Source organism: Meriones unguiculatus, chromosome 14 (assembly GCF_030254825.1).
Source record: "Meriones unguiculatus strain TT.TT164.6M chromosome 14, Bangor_MerUng_6.1, whole genome shotgun sequence".
NCBI lineage: Eukaryota > Metazoa > Chordata > Mammalia > Rodentia > Muridae > Meriones > Meriones unguiculatus.
The window spans coordinates 12,540,759-12,555,640 of record NC_083361.1 but is presented as its reverse complement, the minus strand read 5'-3'; the positions used below and the strand labels follow the sequence as shown (position 1 = coordinate 12,555,640).

Here is a 14,882-nt window from a genome sequence, read left to right as displayed (position 1 = left end):
AAGAGAGGAAGGTTTGTTGTAGTCAACAAAGCTGAAAGGCATTGAAGTTCTGAAAATGGCTTTGACATCAGACATAGAGACAGGGTGTGGAGTTAGCCCAGCTAATTTTTGGTCTCTCGTTGCTCCAGCATTTTCTCACTATGCTTGTGTCATGCATGTGGGACTAGCCAAGATGATAATGAAGTAAGACACTGAAACTTCAATTCCAAGTAAATGTTTTCTTTTTTTTTTTTTTTTTTGTAATAACAAAAAAAAATCACATCCAATAACTACTGAGCCACTAAATAGCTTAAGGTCTAGGTGTAAACATCTGGATTTACAATAGTATATTTTTTCACAGACTTCATCCTCTTAATTTTCTTCTTCAAGGTTTCATGATCATGTTTCAAAATATACCAAAAATATCTACAACCTTTCCCTAAAAGGATTCCAACTACAAATGCTTTCTCACAAGCCAAATCAGCATCTGCCTTCCAATCACTCTTTGCCCAAAATAAGCTGAAGTGAAAGGCTGGCCACCAGTTTCTCCTAGATTGCCACTCTTTTTCAACCCACACAGGATGTCCTCCAACCCCCTTTAAGGAAAATTGGATATAGTTCTCATGGATTACTTCTTCTCATGGTCATGATGACACTTCACAGCAATACATCCCTGACTAAGACACAAACTCATACATTTTGGAGTTTTGTCCCTAATAATAACAGTAGAAATTTGTTTTGAAACATATACATAAAAGTGGGATATTATTTTCTGCATGTATTTTCTGTTATGAGCTTCCCTATTAATCAACATCCATGATAAAGAGGCTTATCTGGAAAGGAAAATCATTGGAAGCACTCATCAATGAGGATAAAGTTAAAAAAATAGGGATCAATTTATTAATGGCTGAATTTAGTAGAATAATACTATGAGCTTGTTCCTGGGACCTGGAAGCCACTGTTTTCTGTAGTTTTGTAGAGATGCAGCACCAGTTCTTCTTCTTCTTCTTCTTCTTCTTCTTCTTCTTCTTCTTCTTCTTCTTCTTCTTCTTCTTCTTCTTCTTCTTCTTCTTCTTCTTCTTCTTCTTCACCAGTTCTATCTTGTTGAGTAGTAGTTCAATCTAATCAGAAAATAGTTTAGTACTCCCATCACTCAATGAGTTTTTTAAAAGAGCACATTAAATCTACAAGAAAAGAAGGAGTATGGATAATAAACTGTTGGGATGGGAAGGGATTGGTTAGATGAAAATGCATAATATGAATATATAGAATTCTCAAATAATAAAAAATAAGATCGTTGTCATGCAGGTTTCTCTATGTTCCACATAAAGAGGAACTGCCAGTTTTTCAAAATATATATATCAGTGTTAACACCCATTGACAGTGCTTGAACTTTCTTGTTTATTTGTATCTCTATCCAAGTTTGAATTTCCATACCATTGCACTACCTTTATCCTATTTTACTGAAACTGAGTTTACTGAGTTTCTTTTTATGGAGTTGGTAAAAATGTGTTCCATTTTGTTGGCTGCCACCTTGTCCGAATGACAGTGTCCTTTGCCTTTTTTTCATTCTTCTTCTTCTTCTTTTCATTTTATATAAGTTTATTTACTTTACATCATGAGGATACCCTCTCCTCCTCCCAGTTTTCTGCACTTTCCCTCCTTCTCCCTTCTCCTCTTCCAGAAAAAGGGAGGCTCAGATGAACTTTTCCCAACACATAAAGTCACATCATGACTATACTTATTTCATCACTTGAGGTCATACAAGGCAGCCTGGACAGGGTGAAGTTATCTAAAAGCAGGCAATAGAGTTCACGTTGGAAACAGCCTCCCACTTTCCACTTGTCTGGTGTCTCATATGAAGACCAAGGCTCCCATTGGCTGCTTATGTGTAGAGAGCCTAGTTCAAAATCATGCATGCCCTGTAGTTGCTATATCACTCTCTGAAAATCCACATGGGACTTGGTTAGTTGTCTCTGTTGGTCTTCTTGTGGGTTTCTGTCCTCTCCAGGTCCTTGAATGTTTCCCCCAACACTTATACAAGACTCCCAGAGTTCTACTCCATGCTTGGAAGCAAGTCCCAGCATCAGTCTTATCTGCTGCTGGCTGAAGCCTCCCAGTCAGATCAGAGGTGGCAGTGACCAGTGTGTACAATATCTGAGATGTAAAGGATCTGAAACAGAGAAATTGGTGAGTGAAGGGACAACTGAAACCAGAAAATTAACATTGAGGCTTCCCAAAGGAGAGGGGACATCACCGGAGCTGAGAACTTTTTGATTCAGATCACTCCGCACTCTTCTCTGGGGACAGAGAGGGGCAAAAGTTGAAATGTTTTTCACTTCTTTTTTTCAGGCCTCCCTTCTCCTTGGAGGAGCAGGCCCACAGTGCCAGAAGCTCTGGGCACAGAACTCCCTGCCTGGGGGCTGAGACAGCAGAAGCAGGTCTCCTAGCTCCTCAATTGCAGCTGCCAGCTGTACCAGCCACCTGGTCCCAGATCCGCAGTTCCTTCAACGTCCTGGGTCTGCTAGCAGCCATAAGAACTCTGCAGAGCCACACAGGCAATGACTATAAGAGCCACCCAATCCCTCAGTGGCACACAGCCAGTTGTATAACCCTCAAATTCAAGCAGACCCACAAAACCATCCAGGTACACCAGGAGCCAGGTCATTTAGCTCTCTGAACCACTGTTGTGTCTCCCCAGGACTTCCTAGCAGTCACCTGCATTGGCTTCCCAATTCTGCAGCTATGGTTGAGCTCCCTAGTTCAGAGGCTGCAATCCCACTGATCTGATGGATCTCATCCTCCTGCATTTGACACAGCAGGACCAAACCTGTGAGTAGAGAACAGGGTTAACCCATGTGCTTTACTATTTGACCTGCAAGAGAGTGTGCCCTCAAGTGCCTACAGAGCCCCAGATCCAGGGTGCTTCTAAGCTAACAGCCAGACATCAGATCCCTCCTACCCACACATCCAGTGTGGGAAATAGAGGGATTCCTGGGACATTGATGCCCCTTCTCTGAGGTTCTCCCATTGGAACTTAGGCAAATAACTCCTGGAGCACAATCAGAGATGAATACCAGGAGCCTGTAGGACACTGAGGATTTCAGGGAACTTGTGTCCACTATTATTACCAGAGCCTGCAACACCTTAAGTACTTGCAACCCCTTTGGTGCCTGTAAGGCTTTCTTCCTCACCCTGTATGCCTCTACAGTCTCTAGCATCCTGTCCCTAAAGGCACACTTCTACACACATGCAGGCATGTGCACGCTTGGACACTGACATTTTTGTTTTTAAAATTTTCCTCACAAAACACTTTATGAGAATATGGATATCATTTATCTAGAATACAACATCAATTTTTTTCATTATTAACTTTTATTTTTTATATTAATCACAGGTTATTTACTTTGTATCCCAGCTGTATCCCCCTTCCTCTTTTCCCTCAAATCCCATCTTACCTCCCTCATCTCCTTCTTGCCGCTTTCCAAGTGCACAGCTAGGGAGGTACTCCTCCCTTTCCATCTGATCCTAGCTTATCAGAGATCTTCAGGACTGGCTGCAATGTCCTCCTCTGTAGCCTAGGAAGACTGTTCCTCCCTCAGGGGGTGGAGAGGTAAAGGAGCCAGTCGTTGTGTTCATGTTAGAAATAGTTCCTGTTCCCCTTACTAGTGAAACCCACTTGGTTTCTGAGCTCCCATGGGCTACATCCAAGCAGGGATTCTAGCTTATATCTATACATGGTAAAACAATTAACAGGTCAGGAGCCTACCGCAGAGGGCAGATGCAGAGACTCATGTCCAAAACTTCGGCAGAGTGCAGGGAATCATATTATAAAAAGGGGAGTTAATATGACTGGGAGAGGACAGGAACTACACAAGGACAAAATATATCAGGGCACAGGGGCCTTCTATGAGACTGTTTCTCCAACCAAGAACCATATAGATACAAGCATCAAGTTTTTAAATTCTACTATGTTGTGATTCTACGAAGAGCACCTTCAGCAAGAAGATTATACAGTTGATCCTAGAGCAGAGGACCTACAGAAAGAAAAGAAACTGTGGGAGGGGGCATTTCTGTGAGAAGTTGGAGACTTATGACATGGAAGATTTTTGGAAGGGCATGGGGGTGACACCAGCTGAGACTCCTAGTAGTAGGGGCCATGAAGACTGAAGAGGACACCTTTCAACTAGACAGCATGCCTAGTGGAGGGAGGGAATCCTAGCCCACAAATATCTGACCCAAAATTTACCCTGCCTACAAGATGTAAATGTCCAACCAATGCTTGGTCCAGCCTGAGACCCATTCCATGGTTGAGAGTCAACTACTGAAACTATTAACAATATTCTGATAAGCTTATAGATGGGAGCCTAGCATAGCTGTCCTCTGAGAGTCTCCACCAAGCAGCAAATCAAAATAGATGCTGAGGTCACAGCCAAACATTAGGCAAAGTTTAGGGAGTCTTGTGGAAAAGTGGGGTTAAAGATAGAAAGACCTGGAAGGGACAAGAAGACCAACAAATCCAACTAACCAGGACTCACAGGGGTTTGCTGAGAGTGAAGCAGCAACCAAGGACCATGCATGGACTGGACCTAGTCTCTTACATAAATTTAGACAAAGGGAAGCTAGGGTTTCATGTGTGTCTCCTAATAAAGGAAGTGGGGACTATCTCTGACAAGGATTCTGTTGTCTGCTTTTTGATCACTATGCTCTCACCACAACACATCATTTTTGCCACACCACAGGAAAGAAGTCTTGATGTGACTTGATGTCCTAGTGTGGCTTGGTAGGGGGATGCTCCCCTTTTCTTAGGAGTAAGGGAGTGGGTGAGGCTCAGGGAGAGGAACAGAGGGTAGGAATGAGAAGAGGGGCCTGAGGTAGCTTCAACTGGTATGTAAAATGAATGTATAAATTCATTAATTAAAAAAGATAATTCAAAACCTTAACTTAGATAAGGGATTTCCCTTATCATTTTCATGTTGACTTTTGGAAGGACCAAAGTAACAAAACACATAAATAAGACACAAAAATTACACAGCCCACATACCTTTGAAGCAGCTATTGGATTTTGACATTACTTATCCAAAATACGCAGAATCTCAATACAAGGAAGTCACGACTCACAAGAAAAGGACCCAAAGTGGGAAAACACATAGAAATGATAGCAGTGATATTTTTCAACCACCAACTGGGCTCATATAAAACAGCAACAAAACCTTGTAATATGGAGGATAGGGAATAAAAAGCTACAAAAGTAGACACCAGAACCAGGATGCTCTGGGTGGCTCTAGACTCAGGGGATCTTCTGAGGTAAACATGGGTGCTCCGGATGTGTTGAGTGTGCTGCTTGTGTCTGTATAGAAAGGCAATCATGGAGCCACTGGACCAGATGATGAGCACAGAAATCAAGACTTCAGGGCACACAAATAATGCTGTGTACAGTGAGGCTACAAATTTTTCACCACCCCAAGAGGAGCAATATAAAACATGTCTTTTTTCTGTTGTATTTTTGTGAATCCTTGGAATATGCACAAGCACAGGTAAAAGAAGATTTAAGGTAATATACAGGACCCAGCAGAGGGAAATAAACAGGCCAATGTTTTTTGAAGATTTGACTTTAAGGTTCTTCCAACAGGAATTTATTGGGCTGATGCTGATGGCTTGGTAGACACTCAAGATGCAGAGAGAGCCCATAGACATGCTTCTGCCAAGTCTTTGGATATACAAAAGAAGTTTGCATATAAAATCATTGAAGAACTGTTTCATCCCAAAAGCTGCCATTGTGAGGGGCAAACCTTTAGAGACCATTATCAAGGAGTTGGCTGTGACCAGATGTGTGAGGATTAAATCTGTAGGTTTCAATGTATGTTCCTTATAGTAAATAATTAGGTAGTGGGAAAGAAGAGAGATATTTCCCAGAATACCAACTGTACTTTGTGATAACATTATTCCTATTGCCAAAGTTCTTGAGAGCATTTTGTTATTTAGCACCCAATTCTTCAAATGCTCCTGCAATTAATTCTCTGAGCAAAATGATGAATTCAACATTTTGTTGCCTGGAATATCATTATGGTAGAATCACTTGATTAAAAAGAAAGGAAAGAAGGGTAAAAAATAGGCAATGTTCACACCATAGCCAGATCCTGCCTCAAATAATATATTTTGACAACAGTAATTTCTTTTTTATAATATTCATTATTATAATCAACATTGTTACCTCGTGTAAAGCAATGGCTATTCACTACAAATGGAAAGAACATAAAGTTGTACATTTCTAGGAGAAACTTTGATAAGTACTCATATCAGAAAGAAGAGACTTCTGTCAACACCTGCACCAGGAAATAAATCTATTGTCTGTACATTTCTTATCTAAAGTTTAAACATAAATATTGAAAATGTTATAGCAGTTTACATATATTTCTCCATGTGTAAACAACAAAATATTCATTACCTAGCATAAAATCTGCTGACACTAAAGATCAAGTATAAAATTAGATGTTATGTTGAATGTTAGTGCTAATTCATTTTTTCTTCAGATACTCACATGAAAACAATATCTACAAATAAATAGTTAAAAAATTGTCACTGAAAAAATTGAGTTTGAAGAAAGATATCTTGAATGTGTATGAGGGCCACTGGTATTTTTTTAAGGTAGCTGTCATGAAACCACAGACCCACAGCAAATGGCCAAACGTGAAACCCCGGAATATTAATGATGATTTTATAAATAAAGTGACATGGTATTAAATAAATCTTTTGTATTTTTGCTTGTGAATTTTTTACTTCATGATCTTTCAGGCTTCATTAGATAAAGAAACAGGTAGAAGAAATGACATTCACCATAATATACAATCTTATAGGGCACACTTGGAAGCCCACCATCCTCAGGAGCATTGTAACTCACCATCTTGGAGTTCCTGGTTTTCTGCGATTGCTGAACACACACAAAGTGATGGTGCTATAATGCCTGACCTTTCCGAACAATAAATAATCCTCAAACAATGGAAAAAGTATCATCTCAGACGTCCATGGAACTGGATACATCTGGAAAGGCAGTAATTTGGAAGTGAAATGTACCTTGTGTTTGAAAACTAAATGTAATTGCCCCAACATATTTACGGTATCAAAGGAAGAGCTGATATTCAGAAGAATGAAATCATCCAGCATTCCTTCTTTATCCTGAGATTCCTGGACTATTTCTCCTTCCCAATACTAGAGTATTCTTGACAGCATCCAATGACTGAAATTTGTCTTTAGGGTCTGCGGAGAATGTAAAATTCTGTAGAGTACCACTAAGTGTGGTAACATTTATCACATCAACTAAAATCACATGTTCCCACTGACAAGGGCTAACTTAAAGCTTTGCTATGGAAAGATGTTTTCTGCAGTTAAATTTAAAAACTGTTAACAGAGCTTGTAATCTTGGTTTTATGAGTGTCTTCTATGATTTTCATAAACATTTGGTTTCAGAGAGAGCATTTCATTCTTTTTGCCAAGAGAAGTCTTCTAAGATGTTTGGTAAATGATTGTCAAAATTTTTAACAGTTATGTGTACTAGGGAGACTTGTGAAATGTGAACACCTATGGGCTGCATATACCAAGTCAAAAATCTGTGCTCAACAGTGCTAAGAAACATTTTCAAAGTCCCAGTCTGTGCATAAATTGATCCAGAATTTACTACTGTATCTTAACTTTCTGTGAGTATATAAAATGCAGTACTAAAATTATAATTAAATGCTATATAAACTTCCCTTGTCAGAATTAGATTTTATGAGTGCAACATAGACCCAGTTTTCATTATTTACCAGATGTACTTTTTCATTCCATGGCACAACCGAGGTTTCAATTGAATGAACTATTTAAAAATGATGATTAATGTTTACGATTGATATATCTTCTGGTAAAAGTGCTGTTAATTCTAAACAGCTGTATACCCAAATCACCATACGGACAATGGGATTTATTTAAGTAACCGAGAACACAGTACTTCACAACATTTACTTCAAGCCCTCATAGTTTCCCTCCATTTAGATTTCCCACATTACACTTGCTTTTATTGATATATTATGTCCAGTCCATTTCTCCATATGGTTCCAAGATCTTTCTCCCAGCTCTTCTCTCCCAGCTCTGCCTGGCCCTTCTTCCTCCTATTCATCTCCTGCCCTCTGGCTCCTCCCCTTGCTCAACATTGTGGCTAGTTGCTTTATTTTGGCCTGTTTACACCAAGTTGTGACAGGATACTTAGAATAAGTATCACAGTGCAATATCTGGATTGAAACCAGAGAGTGTGTGTGTGGGGAGAAATCAGCATTTGAATGAACCAGGTTGAGATGTATACATTTCAAAAGAACATTATACCAATACCCTTAAAACGTAAAAACTAACATGTGATAACATATTTGTCATATAAATTGTTATTACTGGGACAGGGGGATAGTTCAGTCAGTAAACTGATTGCATTCTGAGTGTATGGATGTGAGTTCAATCTCTAGAGTTTGCATTAAATATCTGGTTGTGTTAGTGCAGACTTGTACTCACACAGTGGAGAGACATGGACAGCAAGATTCCAATTCTGGGAAGCACTCACTAGCCACTCACACAGACTACAAAAGAAGCTCCATGCCAGGAATCTTTCACTATTTTTTTTAAAAGGTTAAAAATTGTATGTGGAACAACAAATATTGGGATATGACCACACAGAGATATAGCAAATTTAGGAAGGGACATGAATGCAGACATACAAACATAATATCACAGACACAAAAAAGAGAAGAATCACTAATTTTAGGTTGAGACTTATATGTACTAATGGCTAGGCTTGATCAAACTATGAATGTTAAATAAAAGCTATAAACAACAATAAAGAGAATCAGTATAATATAGAATACTATGCTTTATAAAACTGAAGGTGAATACGGTCCATAAATTTAGGCTGATGGTTGTTTCCTTGTCTGTCTGTCACAAAGTTTTCAGTTTCCACACAAGTAATCAAAACTGGAAAAAATATCTCAATGATGAGAGTAACATTCATGACACCAAATTAAAACAAACGACAGAACAAATTTGTTCCAAAAGAGTGTTATGCAAGATTCACAATGAGAGTCAACTTCACTCCAATACTGTGTTCTCAAATTCAAGAGGGAAAGAAGAATCAGCAGTCATCTAATCTGACTTTGAGGACAGACACAGTTAAGATATGAATGTAGTGGTAAATCATAATGTTTTTTACTCTAGAAACCAGTTCATATTATGCTTCACTCCAGGGTTAGATGATTATTATAGTTCTATTATAATCTTTATAATATGAAACCATTTTTCTAACTGCTATGATAATTATACAAAAGTCATCAATATTTACATAAATAAGCATATTTACATAAAATGTGTTTAGAAGAAAATATTAATGGGGCAATCATAATTCTTAATCACATATCAATGTCATTTGTCACCTTCTAAGTTCAGGACATTATATTATGTACTCAAAGATTCAGTACATAATGTTTGCTGTGTGAAGGTTTAGTACAAGATCAATTAAACTGCTTTTTTTTTCAGTTGTTCTTTCTCTACATTGAAAGAATTTGCTCTAGATCTATTTGTACTTCAGAATCCATTTTGTAGATTTGAGCACTTACCAAATCTCCCTTATTGTTGGAACTGTTCTCCAGGCTTGCTTAACTCCTGCTCTATCAGGAACCTTAGGTTCAGTATGGAGCTATTAACATCCTGAGAGCCAGCACTGTCGGAGAGGAAAGCATCTCAATGCTGAGATAAAAGTCTGAGTCTCTGTGACCTCATTTCCCTTCAGAACTACAATCTTCATTTCACCTGGAGTGGCCATGACAGTGCTGGCCTTGGGATCAAATAATTCTGATATTTTCTCCAGCAATTACCCAAAGCAATTATGAGTTATTTGTGAGTGGCTTCAAAAGAACAGAGTACTTTGAAGAGACTGTTACTTTTTCATTGTGCTTGAATGCTGATTAGGATTAAATGTTCAGGGACCATTCCTGTGATATGTAATAGTCTTGCAAAGAACTTTGTGTCCCAATGTACTCCAGCCTTCTCTTTGCTCTTCCTCCAGAAATCAACTTAATTGCTTCTTTTCATATCCTATTGCTTTCCTATTTTATAGTTCATAGCATAGAATTAGTAAAGAATTATGGCATATCTAATGAAGCTGTAGTAAAAGGAAAGACATGATGTCATAATGTGCACTAGATATTAGTGCCACATGTGATGATGCACTCCATGAATATTAGTAGGTCACTGTGAATTCAAGGCCAGTCTGGTTAATTTTTTATTGCTAATTTTTATATAAGTTTATTTATATTACATCCCAAGGGTTCTCCCACCCTTCTCTCCTCACTGTTCCCTTCCCTATCCTTCACTCTTCTCCTCTCTCTTTGACTCCAGAAAAGGGGACCCCCTTCCCCTCCCATTTCTTTAACACATCAAGTTACATCAGGGCTGAGCATATCCTCATCCACTAAGGCCAGACAAGACAGCCCTGCCAGTGGAAAGTGATCCAAAAGCAGGCAATAGAGTCCATGTTGGAAAAAGCCCCTCTTTCTACTTGCTGAGTAACCCACATAAAGAGCAAGCTTACCATCAGCCACATATGTTCACGGGGCCTAGGTCCAGACCATGCATGGTCCTTAGTTGATGTGTTAGTCTCTGTAGGATCCTGTGGGTCTGGGTTAGTTGTCTGTACTGTTCTACTGGTGGTGTTCCTGTCCCCTTCAGGTCTTTTTATCTTTCCCTCAAAACTTCCACAATAATACTGGAGCTCTGCCTCATGTTTGGCTGAAAATCCTAGTGTCTGTCTCACTCCACTACTGGATGGAGCCTCCCAGAGGACAGTCATGTTAGGCTTTAGACTATAAGCACAGGATAGCAGCATTGATAGTGTGAGAGGCTGGCTCTCTACTGTAAGGTGGGTGTCAGGTTGGGCCAAGCATTGGTTGGATATTCCCTCAATCTCTGATCTCTCTTTATCCCTGTATTCTTGTAGGCAGGGTAAATTTTGAATGAAAGGTTTTGTAGGTCGGTTATTATTCCCCTCCCTCCAATAGTCATGCCTGCCTAAATGGGGCTTCTTCCAGGCTTCATCTCCTCCTTCTTTTAGGAGTATCAGCTAGAGTCATACCCATATCCTCACAGCAGCCTACACAGTTGCAGGCCTCCAGCTTGTCAAAGAGATTCTCCCCTCAGTTTCCCATCTTTTTCCCAGATCTCTCTCTTCCCATCCTTATTCTCAGCACCTCCTGGAACTTTCTCTAAAATAGACCATATAGTTGGTCACAAAGCGATCCTCAACAGATACAAGAAGATTGAAATAATCCCTTGTATCCTGTCTGATCACCATGGAATAAAGCTGGACCTCAACAATAATAAAAATAGCAAAAAGCCTACGCACATGGAAACTGAACAACTTGGTACTAAATGACAGCTGGGTCAGGGAGGAAATAAGGAAAGAAATTCAAGACTTCCTTGAATTCAATGAAAATGAAGACACAACATACCCAAACTGAAGCCTCCCAGTCAGATCAGAGTTGGCAGTGACCAGCGTGCACCATATCTGAGAGGCAAATGTTCTGAAACTGAGAAATTGGTGAGTGGAGGGACAACTGAAGCCAGAAAATCAACATTGAGCCTTCTTGAAGGAGAGGGAACATTACAGGAGCTGAGAACATTTTGACTCAGATTACCCTCAGACTTCTCTGGGAACAGAGAGGGGCAAAAGTTCAACTGTCTTTCACTTCCCTTTTTCGGACCTCCCTTCTCCTTGGAGGAGGAGGCCACAGTGCCAGAGGCTCTGGACACAGAACTCCCTGCCTGCGGGCTGAGATAGCAGAAGCAGGTCTCCTAGCTCCTCAGCTGCAGCTGCCAGCTTTACCATCATTCAGGGTCCCAATTAGCAGTTCCATCCTTTCGGTTCCTGGGTCTGCAAGCAGCTATACCAGCTCTGCGGAGCCTCTTACAACCAGTGACTGTAAGGTCCACCCAATCCATCAGTGGCAGACAGCTGGCTGTACAGCCACCAAAGTCCAGTAGACCAGCAAATCCATCTAGGTACACTAGGGGCTAGGCCGCCTTTGTCTCTGAACCACAGTTTTGTCTCTCCAAGACTTCCCAGCATGCACCTGCATTGGACTCCCAATTCTGCAGCGGCAGCTGGACTCCCTATTCCAGAGTCTACAGCACCACTGAGCTGATGGAACTCATCCTCCTGCATTTGACTCAGCAGGACCTAGCCTAGGAGTAGAGAACAGGGGGAAACCTTGTGCTTTACTATTTGACCTGCAAGAGAGTGTGCCCTCAAGGGCCTACATTGCCCCAGATCTAGGGTGCTTCAAAGTTAGCAGCTAAATATCAGATCCCTCCCACCCACACGTCCACTGTGGGAAACAGAGGGATTCTTATTCTTCAGACACTGAAGCTCTTTCTCTGCTGGTCTTCCAGTGGAATTCAGGCAAATAACTCCTGGGGCTCAGTCAGAGATGAATACCAGTACCCTGTAGGCCACTGAGGATGTCAGGTTATTTGTACCCAGTACGTGCAACACCTTAAGCCCCTATAACCCCTTCATTGCCTGCAAGGAGCACAGTCCTCACACTGAAGGCCTCTACATTCTCTAGCACCCTGTTTCTCAAGGCATAATTCTATGCACATGCACAGGTACATGGTTGAACAGTGACATTTAAGTTTTTAAAATTTTACTCACTTATATATGAGGAAGCATGGATAACATTTTTCTAGAATACAGCTACAGCATCAACTTTTTATATTCTGCTCTGCTTTGGTCCTATGAAGAGCACTTTCAGAAAGAAGATAATACAGTTGATTTTAGAGAAGATGGTCTACAGAAAGCAAAGTAATTGTGGGTGGGTCATTTGTGTGACAGGCTGGAGACCTATGACATGGAAGATTTTTGGAAGGAATGGGGGTGATACCAGGTGAGTTAGACTACTCATAGCAGGGGCCATGAAGACTGAAGAGGACACCCTCTAACTAGAAAGGATGCCTAGTGGATGGAAGGAATCACCAACCCACCCACAAAAGCTCTGACCCAAAATTTACCTTGTGTACAAGATGTGAATGTCCAACCAATTCTTGTTCCAACCTGAGACCCAGCGTATGGGAGAGAGCCAACTCTTGACACTATTAACATAATCTGATAAGCTTGTAGATGGGAGCCTAGTATAGCTGTATTCTGAGAGGATCCACCAAGCAGTAGATCAAAACAGATGCTGAGGTCACAGCCAAACATTAGGCAAAATTTTGGGAGTCTTGTGGAAAAGTGGGGGTAAAGACAGAAGGACCTGGAGGGGACAAGAAGGACAACAGATCCAATAAGCAGGAATCACAGGGTCTTGTGGAGACTGAAACAGCAATCAAAGACCATGTAATGGACTGGACCTAGGTCTCCTACATAAATTTAGCCAATAGGCAGCTAGGGTGTCATGTGTGTCTCCTAATAAAGTAAGTTGGGACTATCTCTGACAAAGACTTTGTTGTCTGCTTTTTGATCAAGAGGCTCTCGACACAGCACACCACTCTTGTCACACCACAAGGAAACAAGATTTGGTCAATTTTGAAGTGACATGATGTCCTGGTGTGGGTTGGTAGGTAGAGGTTCTCTTTTTCTTAGAGTAGCAGACGCAGATGATGTTCAGGAAGAGGGACAGAGGGTAGGACTGAGAGGAGAGGTTTGAGGAAGCTACAATTGGTATGTAAAATGAATAAATTAATAAATCAATTAAAAATGATAATCCAAAATACCTTAACTTAGAAAATGGGCCTCACTCATAAATTTCATGTTGAATTTTTGATGGACCAAAGTAACTAAACACATAAATAAGGCACCAAAATTACACAGTCCACAGACCTTTGAAGCGGCTATTGGACTTTTACATTACTTATCCAGAATAAGCAGAATCTGACAACAAGGAAGTCACGACTGATAAGAAAAGGACCCAAAGTGGGAAAACACATAGAAATGATAGCTGTGATATTTACCAACCACGAACCAGGCTCATATAAAACAGCAACAAAACCTTGTAATATGGAGGATAGGGAATAAAAAGCTACAAAAGTAGACACCAGAACCAGGATGCTCTGGGTGGCTCTAGACTCAGGGGATCTTCTGAGGTAAACATGGGTGCTCCGGATGCTTTGAATGTGCTGCTTGTGTTTGTATAGAAAGGCAATCATGGAGCCACTGGACCAGATGATGAAAACAGAAATCAAGACTTCAGGGCACACAAATAATACTGTGTACAGTGATCCTACAATTATATCACGAGCCCAGGAGGAGCAATACAAAAAAATGTCTTTGTTCTGTTATATTTTTATGAATCCTTGTGATATGTTCAATCACAGGGAAAATAAAATTTAGGGTAATATACAGGACCCAGCAGAGGGAAATAAACAGGCCAATGTTGTTTGAAGATTTGACTTTAAAAAGCTTCTTCCTGGAGGAATTTACTAAGCTGGTGCTGATGGCTTGGTAGACACTCAAGATGCAGAGAGACCCATAGTCATGCTTCTGCCAAGCCTTTGGATATACAAAAAAATTTGCATATAAAATCATTGAAGAACTTTCTCATCCCAAAAGCTGCCATTGTGAGGGGCACACCTTTAGAGACCATTATCAAGGAGTTGGCTGTGGTCAGATATGTGGGGATTAAATCTGTAGGCTTCAATGTATGTTCCTTATAGTAAATAATTAGGTAGTGGGAAAGAAGAGAGATGTTTCCCAGGATTCCAACTGTACTTTGTGATAAGAACATTATTCTTATTGCCAAAGTTCTCGAGCTCATTTTGTCTTTTAGCACCTGATTCTTTAAATACACCAACAATTAATTCTCTGAGCAAAATGACGAATTCCACATTTTGTTGCCTGG

At 40.4% G+C, this 14,882-nt stretch overlaps 1 protein-coding gene and 1 long non-coding RNA gene across 2 annotated transcripts; both read right to left on the bottom strand.

The window, feature by feature from the left end:
* Positions 1–282: 282 nt before the first annotated feature.
* On the bottom strand, positions 283–11,622 carry LOC132647016 (uncharacterized). Its single transcript, XR_009585306.1, has 4 exons — positions 11,499–11,622; positions 6,881–7,020; positions 2,698–2,809; positions 283–2,152 (listed from the first exon to the last, which is right to left on the bottom strand). It is a non-coding gene; the product is annotated as an uncharacterized LOC132647016 (long non-coding RNA).
* Positions 5,035–5,958, bottom strand: LOC110543654 (vomeronasal type-1 receptor 4-like). Its single transcript, XM_021629918.2, has one exon. It carries the CDS (start codon positions 5,950–5,952, stop codon positions 5,035–5,037), a length of 918 nt encoding a protein of 305 aa, XP_021485593.2. The 5' UTR covers positions 5,953–5,958.
* Positions 11,623–14,882: the final 3,260 nt, after the last annotated feature.